Source organism: Lottia gigantea, assembly GCF_000327385.1.
Source record: "Lottia gigantea unplaced genomic scaffold LOTGIsca_21, whole genome shotgun sequence".
Classification (NCBI taxonomy): Eukaryota; Metazoa; Mollusca; class Gastropoda; family Lottiidae; genus Lottia; species Lottia gigantea.
The window spans coordinates 1,452,347-1,468,524 of NW_008708458.1; the positions used below are offsets into that span (position 1 = coordinate 1,452,347).

General features: G+C 31.5%; 1 protein-coding gene across 1 annotated transcript; it reads left to right on the forward strand.

Annotated features, from left to right (window-relative positions):
- Nucleotides 1-1,873: 1,873 nt before the first annotated feature.
- LOTGIDRAFT_159670 (hypothetical protein) lies at nucleotides 1,874-3,293 on the forward strand (the record flags this gene model as incomplete). The annotated part of the gene is made up of 2 exons (XM_009054163.1): nucleotides 1,874-2,336; nucleotides 3,277-3,293. 2 exons carry the CDS (start codon nucleotides 1,874-1,876, stop codon nucleotides 3,291-3,293), a joined length of 480 nt encoding a protein of 159 aa, XP_009052411.1.
- Between the last annotated feature and the right edge of the window lie 12,885 nt (nucleotides 3,294-16,178).

A 16,178-nucleotide genomic window follows, 5' to 3' on the forward strand; every position in this document is an offset into this window, starting at 1 on the left:
TGAAACCACGTATTTTGTGGAAATTAAATATTTCTGAACAAAACAGAAATTCCGTTATTTCTGGTCAAATAATAACGATCCAGTCCGTTAATTCAAATTCAACCAATATTGCTGTTGTAATACAAATCGGAAGTAGAACAGTGCTCATTAGTGCTGGGTCCATTTAGTGAATTTGGATATTGTCAGATTTCGATGTGATTAAATCTTGAATAAAATTATCCACAAAAAGATCAGTTCATTTCTTAATATTCAATTGTAAAACATTTCTTCATCCAGCCAAACTGACCTGTTTAATGAAAGGCAGAAACTGTGAGGTCGGAAACTCAACCTATTTGTCCACCGGACTATCCAACAACCACATCCAGAAGGACAAACTGACATGTTCTAACATATACAGTTCTTTTGTTAGAAAATATCAATGAAATGGACACGGAAGGGGCCCAGTGACGTATGTGGGTGGTAATCTTTGAAACATGCCCCCCTCCCCCTAACCCCAACCTTTCGGACTATGATAAACAACAATTTCATTCAATTTTCACCTCCAAAATCGCGATAGATGTATTCTCCGGCTTCGAACAATATGGCAATTCTCCCCCACCATGACAAATGCCCCTCCCACCTCCCCGGTCAATGAAATGCTTTGACTTGTTTTCACCATCAGTATTTTTGAGTGGAAATCATCCACTATCATCAATTTTGTGTAGAAAGAGATTTCTTCATTGTAAATATGAATGTTAATCGTTAGTCATAGTGTTTCAAGTTGGATAAATAGTCTGTGTACACCTCACAAAGCAAGTTTGGCAGAGATGATGAAAAAAAGAGTTTCATTTTCATTTAATTAAAACTCAATTAGATAAATAATGATAACTTTATTGCAAATAAAAGCAATATTGAAAACCATACAAAATTTAATACGAACAGCAATAAATTACATGTCATATAACAAACCTGTATATACCATACTGTAAGGCCTGATCGTAACAAAAGTTTAAAAATTAAAAATATCCAAACAGTTACTTACTATCACGCTTTTATTTTCACTTTCCATGTGATCTTATAAGTTCAGAGATAACGGATTAATTTTCAACAGTCTAAGAGTTTATCAGAAATATTACGTCAATTCTTGTTATACAGGGTAAGACATTGTTGATTTTACTGTCGCATCCTTTTACCGTTAAACTTTATTCCACAAAGTACAACAATTTGCGACAATTGAGGTCAAGATTTAAAATTTGTGAACTTATTCACCAAATCTTTGAAACACAATTTCCATAGGTGGATGGACAGGCTTCGAAAATTTCTTTTGCTTATGTATTTTGTCATAAAAATAGAATTTCTCGCATTATTGTTCCCAAGTCTGCATAATTTTCAAATGTCCACCATGAAACAAAACTTTCATCCGGTGAAACAAACTCAAAAATAAAATTTCTTCAAAGTTAATTTAGTTTTTCTAAACCATGTCATCAAAATAAAGATACTTTTGTTTGCTTTAATTTTTAAATAAAAAACTTAACAGAACAAATTAAAAAGTTGCTAAAAGTGTGTTGAAATTATTGATATGAAAACACCGTTAAAAATAAAAGTTAAAAACTATTAACACCTGTGTTATAAAAGTGTTATGTAATCATTGATTGGTTACAAGTTGAAATCTAAACCAATTAAACTTAGTGTAAGAAAACAATGTGGTTACTCTGCAGTTAAAACTCGTGAAATCAAACTAAGCCACACCCCTAACAAGTCTTCACTTTAAAAAACACACTGGATCTATTCAAACAGTAGGACGCAGGGTTTCAACAGGCTGGTATTCTTTCCTCTCAAATTCGCCCATTTCTAAAGTTTTTGGACATTTCTGTATATTGTGAACTTTATCAAGATGGAAAGAATGAATATGTATTTGGAAAACTTTATACAAGAAAAGAAATTAGATGATAATGGATATTCGCCATTTCATGATTATTTTGGATTGAGTACTCACGTAAGCGGACATCATTCTCCTGGCAACTCGTCAACTTATTCCAGTTCGCCTCAGTCTTTATCACCTTTCAACGATGTTGCTCCAAATTATTTAGGATTTGGAAATTTTCCTACACCAGGTCCAGTCACAGATCCGCTGGAAGAATTACGATGTGATGCTCAAAATGATTTTCTGAAAAATGGAATCGAATGTGATTTGGATGAATGGGACAAATGTCAGGCAAGATTACGAGGCCATAATTTAACTGATCGAGTACCACTTACAGTCGAGTTTGAGGGGAACGACAAGGTTTTCGAGTATTTGTTGGTCAAGGAAAGAAAGAGGGCAAAGAGCATGAAACCATCTAAATCAGGACAAACTGGTAATTGTGTCTTTTGTAAAAATAACGGCGAACCAGCGAATGTGTATTCCAGCCATTTGTTGAAGGATGAATCCGGGAAAGTATCTTGTCCTATATTATGGAGATATACATGTCCTCTGTGTGGAATTACTGGTGATAAAGCACATACTATTAAATATTGCCCACTAAATAATGGTGAATATACGTCTACTGCCTTGCTGAAAACTGCTCGATTATGTAATGGAAAGAGAAGGCGGGAAAATCCAACCAAAAGCAAAACCAGTGCGTAATTGTGTTGTTTTATTTGACTTTTAATCAAGTGCTATATGACTGAATTTATTTAACATGGTGGTAGGGAACACTTTTAACGATTTTTTAAAAACAATTATGAGGATTTAATCATGATTGTCTTGTTTTTTTTTCTTAAAATTATTGTTGTGTATTTTTTTAATGTGAAATAGAAAGATGAGAATTGTGTACAAAGAATAATTATTGCAGATTTTTCAGAGATTTTAGTTTGGAAGTTTCCCAAACGTCTGATTTAGATAATAATAGTAATATAATAGAATTTTTGTATTCATAGATGAGATTGTAAATTTAGTAGTTTTTTTGTTGTAATTTTTTCATTATTTAGCCCTATAAGATTTTAGTTTTTAATTTGAAACTTTTTACACAAACTAGAATCTGGTTGCATTTCTTACTTGAAAATCATTTTAATTCTGTTTTTGCCATTTTGAATGTAATAGTGCTTATTGGAATATAGAATTGTATGGTAGTTTTTAACTATGTAGAAATTCGTAGATCGAAAGAATTCCACATTTTTCATGAAGTACTGCCCTTTTTCAGCTTTTGATTTGTCAAGGGGCAGTATTTCATCAAATATGCTAATAAATTAAACTAGTTATTTGAATATTCAATATAAGAATCAACTGTAAATAATCATGCTATTTTTTATTATCAGATTTTCTAATTTTTTAATTAAAACTTAGTAAGTATAAAAATGTGTTGTTCTATATAATGGGTGTATTGAAAATATTAAGGTAGTGCTCAGTGACTACAGCATTTTCATCGAAAATATAAAATTGCACAACAACAACCTGTTTGATCATAAGGATTTCAAACTTGCTTATCATTTTGTATCCCTTGGGGCCTGGCATTCTATCCCCCCTACCCTCTCATTCTGTTGAATTTTCTCTTCGTGCACCGGTCAGCAAGTTGCAATTAATTTACCAAGAAAAATAAAGAACGAGATTAATAAAAAAGAAATTGACTGGTTTTTGATAATCATGGTTTTTAATGAGCCCGTCCCCTTACACTGAACATGCGCAGAATAAATCGAATCTGAACTCAGCTTCCAATTTATCCAATAACAGAAACTTGAAATAAACGCAATTGAATTCTGAAGGTTTTCCAAGATATTTTTGGAGGGCAATCGAGACTCTTTTCTGCTTTAACTTCATTACAGTTAGGTTTGTTCGTTAACCAAAAATTCATAATTTAGATGATGGCAATTTCACCTGAAATTGTCCCTGGTTGCATTTATAATGGTTTGAAAGATCCTTTACAATTCCAGAAACATCAAATATTTCCCTAGAAAGATTTTTCAACCGTCAGTGATATAAGTCGGAAGAGCTAACATGACATGAAACAATGGGTTTAACAATAAAATATATTTTAAACAAACATCATCACAACACCTGGAAATATAGATATTTAAAGAAAAAGAGAGCCCGCTATAAGAGCATAATTTCATCATTGAACTCTGCACAGTCACATTCATGAGCGCACATCTGGTAAAAAGGATACAGTTGAAAATATATAAAAATGTTTGAAGAACCAGAAAATGTCCATCAACTGTCGCGTGTCATCGTCGGATGTTTATCAATGTTTCCCCCAAATTTATCATGATTGACGTTTCCATGGTTTCCAGACAAACGTTAGCTGATATTGCCCTATCTATACTGCACAAACATTTAACATTTAAAGTTGCCTTGTTAAAAATAATTTCAAGGAGTGAATTTTCAATGCTACGAATGTTGGTAACGGTTGGTCCGTCTATTGTGAAAGTTGGGCAAAAACAAGTGCACAAAATATTGAGCAGGGAAAACATTTTGATATATATATAGATCTATATACTTGTAAAAGAGCTTCATCGTTTTCTCAACACGACCAAACCTTTTACAAATTTCTAATGTTGCGATGGGGTTCTGTAGCCCGTTTTCCCAATAAAACTGCAGAAGTTGGAACTAATATTGGTATATAGTAGGCCTATTATAAGAGATACTCTCATAGAAGTATTGGCCAAGGTTGTGTTTGCTGGAACTGGCAAAGCTAGTATACGGTTTTATAGTGGTATAAGGTTTTATAAGAGAAACTCTCTTATAGAAGCACTGGTCTAGGTCACAAGTAGGGACTGTGAAAATCAATTTGATAGAAAAATACCTACTTCTGGAGAGATTTACAAGATAAACAAATAATTCAGAAATGCAAAGTATTTTTAGGTAGTCGCATTTTGAATATCTGCGAAGAGGCAAGTGTATAAGGGGAGATAAATACATTATTAAATACAGACAACAATTATCAAGCCACAGATCCATAGAAAGTCGTTCAACTGTCGATTTTCGTTATTGAATGAATATCAAATCAGCTTTCTACGACAATTACAGCTGAAATTTTATTTTGCATATTTGTGATATGAGATTGTAGTGTTTTCTATAGGAGAGTATCTTTAATAAGGAGAGTAGGTTAAGGATATGAGAGAACCAGACGAATCCGTGTACGGAACTTCATGTTCGTGTTTCATTGTTTAAATTTCGAGAGTTTCGAAAAAGCTTTGATAACGATTGGACACACTACCCTTTTTTCGATTTAAACATACGTCCATTCCCGAATCCGGAGAACCTCTGGATCAGCGCCGTATATAGAGATACGGCTCTGCTCTGCATCAGGTCATTTGGATGTAGTCTGTTAAAACAAGAGTTATTCCCCTTCCATTATACAAGTGTATTGGAACGTAAACATTTGAAATTTTGATTGCAGTTGTGGTCACTTATCGAGAAGCCGAAACTCTCAAATTTATTTATCAGTGTACTACATAGCCGTTCAGAAAAGTAGGAGGTAGATCTCCATCTCATTTTATTTACTGCATAGCTCAAATATATTCAAATTCGTTGTGGTCTGACAATTTTACGACTCCATTTAAGAGTTACTACCCTTTTAGTGCCACACATTTTACAGCTGAAATAAAGGAAAAAAATGATATAGAGTGAAGTACCACTTTCCTTCACCTGGTAATAAATAGCAACGTATCATGGGCATTTTTGTCTGTAGCAAGCGATACCTTGTTTTTAAGATTCTCATTATTTGTGTTCTTTGTAAACAAAAATCCAGCGAGGCCTGGATTAATATCTGTGTTGGATTTATTAGGCTGGACAGGGTGGGTAGGCTACTACTTTTCTGCATATTAAGTGAAAGAAAGTAAGCAGTTCTCTCACTTTCTGTGACTTATAGACAGTCGGATTGTTTTTGAAGCCTTTTAGGATTTTTTCTAACAGGCATAGACCGAAATCTAAATTAAGGAAAAACACGTGTCTTGACATGGTCGTGGCTACTACCTTTTACAGAATTGCATTTTTCAAATTATTTTGTGAGACCCAAAATAGAACCGATCACAAAAACCCATTTTGAGCTGGGCGAATAATCAATTCGAGTCAATTTCAGAAGAAATGTATTGAAGGGAAAGGTTTATTTCGAATTTAAAATCCCCAAACCTAATATTTCTATAGACTCGAAGACATTCTAGATATAAAAGCGATTGATTGAAATTTACTTTTGAATATTTATGAATTGAGAAAGAAAAAAAATCAATTTTACAGGCTCACTGTGACCACAGGGTGCAATAATTCTACATTATGCTGATATTGATATTCAAACAAGACTTAAGAAGGAAAATATCGTTCCGTTATTATTGTAAAGAATCCAATAAACATTAACTGTGAAACTAACATGCTTTATACCCCCTTCTAAACTAGATTCATGCCAAGTAAAGTTCTTTTATTTTATCAGATTGTCCTATCATAATCTATATCCCTTCTCTAGTCTAGATTCCAACCAACTATCAGACTACAGTCATATGTCTATACCCCTTCCCCAGGCCAGATTTCTACCCCTTTCCAGTCTAGATTCCTACCAAGTAAAGGTCTTTTTAGCAAACTAAAACATATACCCCTTCCTAAAGTAAATTTGTTAATGATAAACTATGGTGTATCAGATGTAATGTGTTATTTCACATGAAGAAGTTGTTAATGATAACAGCGATTAGTTAACAGATTACACTACAATACACCTATTATTCTGAACACATGTTTATATCAATAATACATGGTTAATACAGTCACTCATATAGTTACAGCACAACAGGGTTCTACTGTCTCAGTAGGTGTTCCAGTATATATCCCTACATCATCACAGCATGTCGTTTTTCCATACACTAAACCCACTTTTAAAGACTAACAGGACGCGAGTTCCTTATCAAATGTATGTACTCAATCAAATTCGCACTCTTATCGGTTTATCCACAGGGAACTGATATTTAAAGGGCCGAAAAGATCAAGCATTTTGAATACGTTCGCTTGATTTTAAGGCACGGCTTATTGAGACGCCATTTATAAAAACCCTTTAACGAATTCTGAATTCAGTAGGACATACAAACTACATTGCTAGAAATATAACGTAATGGAATATAAAACATAGACTCGAAATGTAATGGTACTTTAATAGACAGGTAACAACATAATGGGGTATAAAATATAGACACATAACATAATGGGATATAAAATATAGACACATAACATAATGGGGTATAAAATACAGACACATAACATAATGGGGTATAAAATATAGACACATAACATAATGGGGTATTAAATATAGACACATAACCTAATGGGATATCAAATACAGACACGTAATGTAATGAAACTTGAATAGACAGGCAACAACATAATGGGGTAAAAATATAGACACATAACGTATTAGGATATAAATATAAAAACATAACGTTATGGGATATAAAATATAGACACATAACAAATTGGAATATCAAATATAGACACATAACCTAATGGGATATAGAATATAGACATGTAATGAAACTTTAATAGACACGTTACAACATAATGGGGTATAAAATATAGACACGTACCAACATAATGGGGTATAAAATATAGACACATAACATAATGGGATATGAAATATAGGCACGTAATGGGATATAAAATATAGGCACGTAATGTAATGGGATATAAAAAATATACATATAACGTAATGGGATATAAAATATAGGCATGTAACGTAATGGGATATAAAATATATACATATAACGTAATTGGATATAAAATATAGGTACGTAACGTAATTGAACATACAACGACACGTAACAACAGAATGGGGTATAAAATAGAGACACCTAACAAAATGTTATATAAATTTAGACATGCAACATAATGGGATATAAATACAAAAACATAACATTATAGGATATAAAATAGAGACACGTAATACAATGGGATATAAAACAAAGTCACATATCGTAATGGGATATAAAATAGAGACACGTAACAACATAATGGGATATAAAATAGAGACACGCAACATGATGGAATATAAATATAGCCACGTCACAAAATGGGATATATAATATAGGTACATAACATAATTAGATATGAACTAGAGACACGTAACAACATTATGGGATATATAATACAGCAAAGCAACATGATGAGATATAAACCATAGATACATCACATAATGAATATAAAATAGCATAACACGTAGCATAACGGGATATAAAATAAAGACACGTAACAAAATGGAAGGCATATTAGTATAGCCACTAATAATGAGATTTAAAATACAAATAGGTAACATAGTGGGATACAAAATATAGCCGCGAAACATAATGGGATATAAAATACAGACACGTAGGCCTAACGTAATGAGATATAAAATATAGATACAAATAACATTTATGAACCCATCCCCATATTGAAGGAGAGAATAGTTTTAATCTATAGAAGAATTCAAGAAATCTCAACTAATTTGTAAGCTACACACACACTACAGATACAAAAAAATATTCTAAAAAAATGGTTTCTAATTAACAGATATTTAGGATCCAAAAACAAAGAATCAAATTTTAATTAAGTTATGCAAAGGTCCTTTTACAGCCGAGATAAAAAAATCAATGCACTGTAATAATTATATTAAAAATTAATTAAATTACTACGATAAAACAAAGTGTACCCAATGGCATTGATAAGGACACCAATTAGATAAAAAGATAAGAAAATAATTTAAGATAGAATATCATTTAAAAAATAGTTGACACCCAAAACCACCAATTAGGTTCAATAGAAGACAGAGGTCACTACTAATTAGACTTCCGATTTCAGATTTCTCATAAGCCCTTACGTCTTAGCGACCAATAAACGATATGTATATTTATTTGTACTTATTTAGCCGAGCACGTTATTACACTTGACTTAGAATCGTCACAGACATACTGTCTTGCTTGGCGCTGTTAACTTAGACTCAACGGAAACGAAGACGTCCATATTTCCCGTTACCTCAAAGGCTACGTGACTTATGCCGCAAGGCAAATTGGGAAGGGTGGAGCACGTGACCGTTTATCAGCCTCGCCATCACACCCCGTAGCAATATGGCGGCAGGGAATAATTTGTATGAATGTTTGATTGAATTGTTTGTGTTTGTCGATGATGTGTGTTTAATTACTATTTAAAGAGACCCCCCAAAATAACAAGAGTATCGGAATTCTACTTACAAATCTCAAGAAGAATTTGACAACAGCTACAAGCTATTTGTAAACTGATCACGAACGATAACTCTGTAATGATACAGTGCTTGAGGACAGATTCCTTGACCAGGCGATTGCAATAGTAGAAACACTTGTTGGTATAGGCCAACATATTACGAGCCAATATGACACGGGACTAAGCAGTTATATTGGTGAGCATTTTATGGTGACTTCAATATGTCGAACGTCTGTTGGGTGTATTCGAAAATATGAATTGAAAAACAAGACGCCACCTGGCTTTTACGTATTCCTATATTTCAATTCATATCACAATTGGCGAAGAGTTGTCAGAGAAAACAACACTGTTTTCTTAAAATTGATATCAAATGAGCGATTAATTTTCAATTTAAGATTATCTATAATTAGCGGACTGGTTCTATAGCTTATCAATAACGCCTCCAGAATCTATATTAAAAGTGTTAAAATTTCTATCACAGATAACACATTTGGGTAGAAGAAAAATTCGACATAATTTGTTAGATATGAAATTTTGTATTCTATTTTATGTTTGGTTATTCCCACGATTTCAAAAGAAGCGATTGGAATCGACTGGAAGTAGACAACTCTTGTAATATCTTTGATTGAAACTGTATCTCAGGTGTTTTTACACTATATTCTCACAATATTTACTGACCTCAAGGGCAATAACTCATCTTTTCTCACGATGTTTAAAATGTATTATCTTCATATACAAATTAATATTCATTAATTTAAGGAAGCCTTTCGAGCAATTTAACAATCAGTTCAAAAAAGGTTGATAATTCATCTTAAGGACATACCTTAAAAAATATAATAATTTCTATTAATTTATTAAGGAAAAATTATCAAAACCACAAAACCATGATTTAAATAATTTTGGACAATTTTCAACATGAAATTACAAAGTGTTACGCCTTTAGTAATTAATATTTACATATTTAATTAGAGTATATAATAAAGTGTTTTGATATGCCGAGAATATACGAAATAGAATGTTATGTTATGATAATAATGGTGAAAACTGGGGAGATATGAAGTGGTGGTAAGAGTCAGTACTTCAAACTATCACCAAATATATCTCACAAAACACACAGTCTTCAAGTGACGCTGTTTTAATTTGTCTTTTTTAATGATTTGAAATAATGAAATTTGGAAGAATCGTTTTATAAACTCTTGAGTTATCTTGAGATAAAAACTGTAAACGATGTGGATATAACAGATAGAATATTTTTAATGTACCAACATTTTTAGGAATAGCATAGCCAAAATACTAATTTCAGTTGATATTTTGTGGACGAAATTACAAAAATCAAGTTTTAAAGTGTCAAGAATTATTTATCCTTGTAATAGCAAACAATAAAAATCGATCTAAATTTACTAGAAATATCATTTCAAATGTCTGTTTCGGAATCAAAATTAAAAAAACACTTTTATTATTAAATTATAAATTCCATTCAATAGCTTAAAGGAGCACCTTCACTATCCGTTCTATCAATCATACCTTAGTTTCAGAAACAGGATTTTTTTTAGCTTACATAATCAGTAATAGTGTTCACAGCTCATCTTCGAAATTTGGGCCTTCAAATCAATGTGTATTCATAATTATTCACGTTTGAAAGTTAAAAATTTGCCTCAAATTTTAGTGAGACTATACCATATATAGAAAACACATATATTGGAATAGACAGTGAAATTTCTAGTTTGAGGTATATATGAAGGGATTATGCGATTTTCGTGAGTTTTAGTACTGCTGAAGACTATTCAAGACCCAAATCAATCTCAGAAATGCCGACTATTCCCCTTTAAAAACACCTTTTTCCCAAACAAAAGGCAATGTTGTAAATTTAACAAAATGTAAAAGAGTTGTGATATTTTTCATTAAATATTAATAGCCTACTTTATATTTATATAATGTATTTAAGAGTGTAAAATTATACAACCACATACTCAAAAATTGGTGTAATAAGTTAGTGCACTCACTACTGTAAGTTTTGAGTACATTCAAGTCAATGCCATAAACGTCCTCAAAAACCTTTTAGAAAATAAAATTTTCAATTTGCTAAAACGTATCTACTCTGTGTAATATAGAGACTTTTAGTGTCATGATTCCCTAATACAGTATCAACTATTATTGAATCAGAAAATATTGCTGAATTTTCAGACTGGAAAACAGAAAATATTTGTCTGGCATGCAATTTTATTCCTAAATGCCAATTTCAAGTCGGAATTTTTGACAATAGAGCTGGGAATTTCAGACGACACCAAGGTTATGCCAGGTGCTAAGCCTTCCAGCCACTATGATACCTTTGCCTGGGGTGTGGTTTCGTTTGTTTGTGTTTCATACAACCTCTTAAATCTGTCAGTTGAGCTAGGTAGAACCATCTGTGATTAGAAAGGAACTCAGAAGAATATAGATTTACACCGTTTTATCCCCAGGCTTCTTTCCCTTCTATTTTATATTCATTTTAATAAACACATGTTAAATTTTATCCATATTTCAGAAACGAAACGTCTAAAATAAATAAATATCGAGTTTATATTCTCATCACTCTATTTTGACACTTCCAGGATTTAAGTCAAGCCTTAGATTGCGTTTTGACGGTACTGCATAGATGATATCCATGCCGTTTGCTTATGCCTTCTGTATGGTGACTGGAAAGATAATCAGGAAGCAATATCTTCGACATTAATCCAGAAACTTAAATATCTTGTCTGTTTAAATTTCTTGATTTATTTCTTCCTATTTCACTATAAATGACAATTTTGACAAATATAATCTATGCATTCAGACTGGCTTCCAGTCTTTTCTTTATCAATCATGATTTTTTTTCGTTTCCGTCAATTGTTTTTATTCGATTGTAGACTACGTATCAGATTCAAATTGTGGAATATGTTAAAATTAGGAAAGGAAAGGATAACTGAATACCATACCATGTATCTTAATTCTTCTTTGGTGATATGATTGTAAGCAATACTTCGATAAAAGTCTTTTTTTGAATTTTATTTCAAGGTATTTCGACATTCCTGGCAGGTGGCATCATTATGACATATGCAAAGAATAAACTCTAAAGCCTATGGGCACCACCATAGATGATCGCATCATTCCTGACGAATTTGGCACCAATTTAATTTATGTATTTTTAAATTTCAAATTACTGGGGGTTAAATAGAGTTGGTTCACGTGGTGCATTCCCTTATAATTTATTTAAAGATTGAAAGTAAAATTAATTTATTTCCTTTGAATGTGTTTTGTATTTAAGATGAAAAGTTTGAGATAATTTCTGTTTCCCGCAAATTTAACCTTGTCATAGAATCAATTTTTATTATATATTGATGATTTGTTATCAGTTTGTCCAGGATTATCATGATACGTATGATTCAAAATCAACCACAAATCGCAAATGGAAAACCTCCCCATATTGATATAACAGATGATAATAATTCAATACATTTAAAAAATAAATTGTTTATTCTGTATATCTGGTACGTTGTAAACATGAAACGAAAAAATTCACACATAAAAAATAAAACATATCTGAAAGATATTCACATGAAAAAAATCAGATGCTTGTACTTTTCAAAGATTATATGGAGCTAAATGGATATAGTATAATATTCAGAATTACTGAATGTTATGTGTTTCTGTTGAACTTAGTACTAAATGGGTGTTCCCCTTTAATGACAATTTACGTCATATACAATAAAACCATGCAATGGCTCTGAGACAGAAATAAATTCACGTGATAATTTGGTTGAAATTTAAACATGATTCCTCCATTATAGAGCTAATAAAATATATCATATATCGTGTAGTTAGAGCGATTTATTTCAAAATATATTATTACCATAATCAATTTACTTAATTAGATTAAAAAATAATTATTTTTATTTTTACTGAAATAATTTTCTGTACTTGTAATTCTTCTCTTTTTTTTTATTTAAAACAATTTTCTGTTAATATAGCAGATTATGAAATCATTTAATTTTTAATTTTTGGTTGGTGCATAGTCGTATAGAATCATACATGTATATATTATTTATGTTTTGTAAGTTTTTGTAACTATTAACGAATCCTTTACAACTTGAATAAAATATGTTCACAAAAAGAAGGAATTATTGTTTCATATTTCCGAGAAATACAAAATTATATATTGAACACTCAAGATATTTGTGAATTTACCAACCCAAACATTCGATTTAATTTTCTCTAGGACACACCAAACCCACAATCAAATTGAAAATTATGCGATTTTTTTACTATTTTAAATACAGAATTAAATTGTCCTCGAGAAATTCCTGGAATTTTATTTTGTGAGATACAGCATATTTTATTTAAATAGATTCAATTTCTCCTTATTATGACCAATTACCAAGTCGTGGAGTGGGGGTCCTTTTCAATGGAGACGCAACGTTTGTAAACAGAAGTCATTTCTATCGTTTTCCACTGATGTTTTGCATGTAATGACATTTTGAAAATGTATGTAATCGTCACGGTTCCGCAAATTACATAGACACGAACCACCCAGCTGCACCCCTATATATAATATTGCACGGGATGTGTTGGGAATGTCCTATATATGATAGGAATCTATTTCCTCCCAGGCCGTTGTAGTGTGGGTATGGATGAGATTCTATTTAAATAGCATATTATAGATTCATTAGCCTCAGCCTTTTACTCTTTCTACTTTCAAAAAGATTCTTGTCTATAAATTATACATTAAGTCACCTTGGGTAATTGGAGCCACATTTCACAGTAATTTATTAGCCGAGTTTTTAAGTGGTTTCAACGAAACGAAAACTGGAAGCACTTTGTACTGAAAATCTCGTGTTTACGACTGTTAAGATTGCTACAGCCAGCCTTCATTAATTTTCAAATTAAAAGTTCATCAAACAAACCATTTATCACGAGAGAAACAAACGATTCTATTCACCAAATAATTATTGGAAATATACAACATGTTTTAAACAAACTTTTACAACGTTCTGGATTTTGAATAGTGAATTAAAACGTGTCGGCACTAGACACAAAAAAATCTACTTCCACTTCTGGTGGCATAATACAACCGTAAATGTTGACGACTTGAAAAAATTAATAGAATAACTTTTAATTTGTTTGTAGCTCCCTCGTTTTATAAATCTAAAATCTTAAATTAGTTATGAATTATTAAGATTAAAAAAAAAAAAAAAAAGAAACAGAGAAAAAAGAATCCAAAAAATGTGGCTGGAAATTTTGTGTAAATAAAAACTCATAGTATTTATTTATAATGCAAATTACATATTAATAAATAATTATACAAATCTGATTTAATAATATTAATCAATATTGATTAAATATCATAGTACTGAACACTTGTTGTGAGTTTGAGTGAAAATGTTACTAACCAAAGTCCCGCCGATATTTTGTGAATCCCTCCTCCTTCATAATACGTGAATGTTTACACGTTGTTTTCAATGTTATAAATTCAAGTCGCCATCAACGTCCATTTATCACTTTCAACCTTCTATTGAAGATAAACACGGGGCTTGTTCTTGGTTTATTCAACAATTTCAACAATATAAACATTGTACAATACTTGATGAAACCTTTAAATTAATTTCAAACTAAACTCTCGAATAAATACCGAATCATTGAACTTACAACGTACATTCGAGTTCGTGATGTACAAATCTTATGACACGATGGCACAAAATGAACAAAAGCAAAAAACAACAATTAAAAACTTGAATGGTAGAATAGAATAGATCTGAATGGTAGAATACAATAGATCAGAATGGTAGAATACAATAGATCAGAATGGTAGAATAGAATAGATCTGAATGGTAGAATATAATAGATCAGAATGGTAGGATAGAATAGATCAGAATGGTAGAATAGAATAGATCTGAATGGTAGAATATAATAGATCAGAATGGTAGAATATAATAGATCAGAATGGTAGGATAGAATAGATCTGAATGGTAGAATACAATAGATCAGAATGGTAGAATACAATAGATCAGAATGGTAGAATAGAATAGATCAGAATGGTAGAATATAATAGATCAGAATGGTAGAATATAATAGATCTGAATGGTAGAATATAATAGATCAGAATGGCAGAATATAATAGATCAGAATGGTAGAATATAATAGATCAGAATGGTAGAATATAATAGATCAGAATGGTAGAATATAATAGATCAGAATGGTAGAATATAATAGATCAGAATGGTAGAATAAAATAGATCTGAATGGTAGAATATAATAGATCAGAATGGTAGAATATAATAGATCAGAATGGCAGAATAGAATAGATCTGAATGGTAGAATATAATAGATCAGAATGGTAGGATAGAATAGATCAGAATGGTAGAATATAATAGATCTGAATGGTAGGATACAATAGATCAGAATGGTAGGATAGAATAGATCTGAATGGTAGGATAGAATAGATCTGAATGGTAGGATACAATAGATCAGAATGGTAGGATTGAATAGATCTGAATGGTAGGATAGAATAGATCTGAATGGTAGAATATAATAGATCTGAATGGTAGAATACAATAGATCAGAATGGTAGGATTGAATAGATCAGAATGGTAGGATAGAATAGATCAGAATGGTAGGATAGAATAGATCAGAATGGTAGGATAGAATAGATCAGAATGGTAGAATATAATAGATCAGAATGGTAGGATAGAATAGATCAGAATGGTAGAATATAATAGATCAGAATGTTAGAATATAATAGATCAGAATGGTAGAATAGAATAGATCAGAATGGCAGAATAGAATAGATCAGAATGGTAGAATAGAATAGATCTGAATGGTAGAATAGAATAGATCTGAATGGTAGAATACAACAGACCAGAATGTTAGAATAGAACAGATCAGAATGGTAAATTGGAACAGATCAGAATGGTTGGATAAAACAGACCAGAATGATAGAATAGAACAGATCAGAATGGTAGAATAGAACAGACCAGAATAGTGGAAAGAACAGGTCAGAATGGTAGAATAGAAAGAACTG